The following is a 3209-nucleotide window of genomic DNA, read 5'->3' as shown; positions in this document are numbered from 1 at the left end:
CTTTCCCTGACAAAGAAGCATGAGATTAGGAGGGAAGAGAGAGTGCATGCTGCACATCTTATTGACCACTTGTACAACAGTTTCAGCAGTACTTCATGCTAAGCACTACAGCGCCAATTCCAACTAGTATTTCGCATGGTATTTCACATTGAACTATAAGAAGTATTCATATACTCAAAGATTCAGAAGGCTTTGCCTACCACTACTCTGTTCTATGACAAAAATATGAAAAATATTGGTTCCAACTTTGAATTTGGTTTACAGCTTCATAGGTATCTTTATAAAGTATGGTAATAACATGCAACAATTTTCTTTGCATTTACAGTTAATATATAAGCTTATTAATAGAAAAGCGTGACTGACATTAGGATATGATTACATTTACCGTATTTGTATCAAAAACTGCACTAGAAAACTCTACTTAGGAATAATAAAACTCTCACTTGTTCACAGAGAAAGGCAGCCAAAGCATTTAGTCCACATTAGAGCAAACAGGTACTGTACATAAATCAGCATCCAAAGTCTAAGCCTGTAAGTCCAAGTTAACATACACTTACTGACATGTGATATATTCTAAAATTCACACAGAACAGTAGACTAAAAGCAGCCTTAATTCTGAAATGATTAAGTCTGGCATTTAAAAAAATAGAGAGTGGCTTTAACACATAATGTTATCATTAGAATTAAAGAGAATTTGCCAAGTTGGTTTTGCATCATTATACAGATCCATTTTACTTGCACTTTAACAGCTATAATGAGTCATTTACATTTTTACCTGCATCAGTAAGATGACTGGTCTTACACAAGAGATCTAATTTTCGGTTCCAAACACATAGATCACTCCCTCCAGACAACCATACATTCAGTCTTTGAAGAACTGTCAAACACTGCAGAACAGAAATCAGATATATGTCCCCTGCAAAAGTTCTACAGGGAATTTCTCAGTGAAATGATCATGAGCTTTAGCTAGATAAAGCTGTAAGTACTATAAAATACAGTATTAGGGGTCACTTTTGTGAGAAATACAGATTTAAATATATACTATATGTTAAATTTTTCTAACAAAAATGTAAAAATTGTTTTTTCAATAATTTTTTTTACTATTAACATTCAAGAACTAGTTTGACCGTAGGTTGCCTTTTCCAACACAGTAACAAAACCAAGCCATAAAGTGACCTTTGTTCTACATCCTTTCAAAAAGAAAACTAAGGTATTAAGAATTCCAAAAATAAATTCAGAATTGTGCTCACTTCTCAGCCACTTGTTATGTACCTGTTCTTAAACCAAACATTGATGTTCATTTTAACACACCTGCCCATATGGTCCATAAGCCATACATAATAGATTCTTAAATACAAGAAAACAGCAGACATACCTAGGTTTTCCTTAGCTTACCTTGACAGTAGAATGGAAACATGACACTTTCTGAACCTGTCTGCCACTACTGCAGTCCCAAACCTGACTTTATTCATTAAAGAAACTAAAAGGTTTTTAATATATTATACATATAACTGCTGTGTTTGTAACTAAACGACAAATTGGGAAATAGGTATGGAGAATGTCAGTCTTTTAAATACTGACTGTTTTTTCAATATTTCTCAAAAATGAGATATTAGTAATAGTCTGTTATGGATTCATTCTTGTAACAAGGATTTCATCTACTTGTGAGCAATAACTAGTGAAATCCTAGTGTAATCAGATTATAACTACTGGATATTATCAGCCAATAAATTTAAACAACCTGCACCCTGTCTCAATGCTACATTTAAAAGTAAAAACACAAAAGCCCATAGAAATTTCTATCTTCTCCAGATATAAGGATACAATAACTGTTCTATCAGCTGATGCTGTTAAAATTAAGTGGTTTTTTAATTCAGAAGCATCTGACGAAGGAAATGGTGCTATAGCTGTAATTTTGTGTGTGTGTCCATGAAGTTCAGAAAGTTTTTCTCCGGTCTGAAAAAAAAAACCATGGAAAACTAAGGTAAAATTTGGAAAATGCTTACTATAGCATACAACTATAGTAATAAATGTCACAAATTTTTCATAAGGTTTCTAAAAAAGTTTACAGTCTGAGATTTCTTTCGGCCTTAATTTGAAAGTTTGATACGCATCGCTAAGTCAGCACAGTATGTCTCTATTTTAGACTTCGTATCGAACAACCAAACTTGCATGCCAGTCCTCCTTAACACAAGTCTAATGCGCATCCCTTCTCTACAATTTTGTCGATGATAAAAATACACAGAGCAGAACAGATATTATCACACTTACTGCACTATTTCCATGATACAACTAATGTCTTGGTAAGAGTTTCAAAAGTTATAAGAAGATTTTTATCACAGCATGAAATTAAAGGCCTTATTTCTGTGCTGCATGGAATGTTTAACTTTCACTGACTTTGGTGTCTTTCCAGTACAGCTTTGTGTCACCTCTCCATTTTAATCAGCTATAATACAGATATTGGTAATAGAGTCACTGAAATATACTTAAAAACCTAAGCACATATATAAATCCTGAAAGGATTTGGACCTTGCTACGTATTTGTCGAGTAACTAGTCAACATTTAAGTGTTTACAGCAAATCCAAACACGTTTTAAAGGAAGGCTTAAAACCACAAGTTCATACACACTTCTACTTTTCCTATCATCATTCCTCACAGATCTCTACAAAAATCACTGTCTTTCAAACACATTCTAACTTTTAAAACTTACTGTTCTCTTGTGTTCACACATCTTTTACTTTCCTAGCTCTCCTTTGTAAACTAAGATCTGACAGACTCCCTCTACTTTAATGTTTTCAAGCCACATCCCTCCAGCTCTAGACGTTTCTAACTCCTCTCTAAGAAGTTAGAAGTAACTAGCTTCTACCCTCTCCAGAGCTCACAGCAATCCCAAAAAATAGCTAACCTGAGCGTTCCAGAGAAATATAATGCCATCATCTCCTGCAGATGCAAACCTGAAACAAAGGGGAAAAAAAAAAAAGTTGTGAAAACTTCAAATGTAAAGGAAAAGCCATAACCAGTTATGTAAGAAAAATATTTACAATATTTATACAAATATATATATGGGTTTCCGGCTTTGAAGAATAATCACGTATTTGTAAATCCCAATTAAACTTAAGCCAGTACATCTAAATAGGTATTTATCAACATATACTTAATATAAGAACAAGGCTTAAGAATTCCAATACATATTATCATAAATAGAATC

At 33.3% G+C, this 3209-nt stretch overlaps 1 protein-coding gene across 1 annotated transcript in view; it reads right to left on the bottom strand.

Annotated features, from left to right (window-relative positions):
* The window catches only part of WDR41 (WD repeat domain 41), a gene marked incomplete at its 5' end in the record, with an annotated part of 13619 nt that extends 10664 nt beyond the window's left edge, over positions 1-2955 (bottom strand). The window contains 4 exons of the mRNA XM_010014845.1: positions 776-887; positions 1396-1458; positions 1825-1956; positions 2907-2955. Coding sequence (XP_010013147.1) covers positions 776-887; positions 1396-1458; positions 1825-1956; positions 2907-2955 — 356 coding nt within the window. The remainder of the gene's footprint in view (positions 1-775; positions 888-1395; positions 1459-1824; positions 1957-2906) is intronic.
* Positions 2956-3209: the final 254 nt, after the last annotated feature.

Source organism: Nestor notabilis, unplaced genomic scaffold (assembly GCF_000696875.1).
Source record: "Nestor notabilis isolate BGI_N333 unplaced genomic scaffold, ASM69687v1 scaffold4840, whole genome shotgun sequence".
NCBI lineage: Eukaryota > Metazoa > Chordata > Aves > Psittaciformes > Psittacidae > Nestor > Nestor notabilis.
This window is presented reverse-complemented; position numbering and strand designations above follow the sequence as displayed.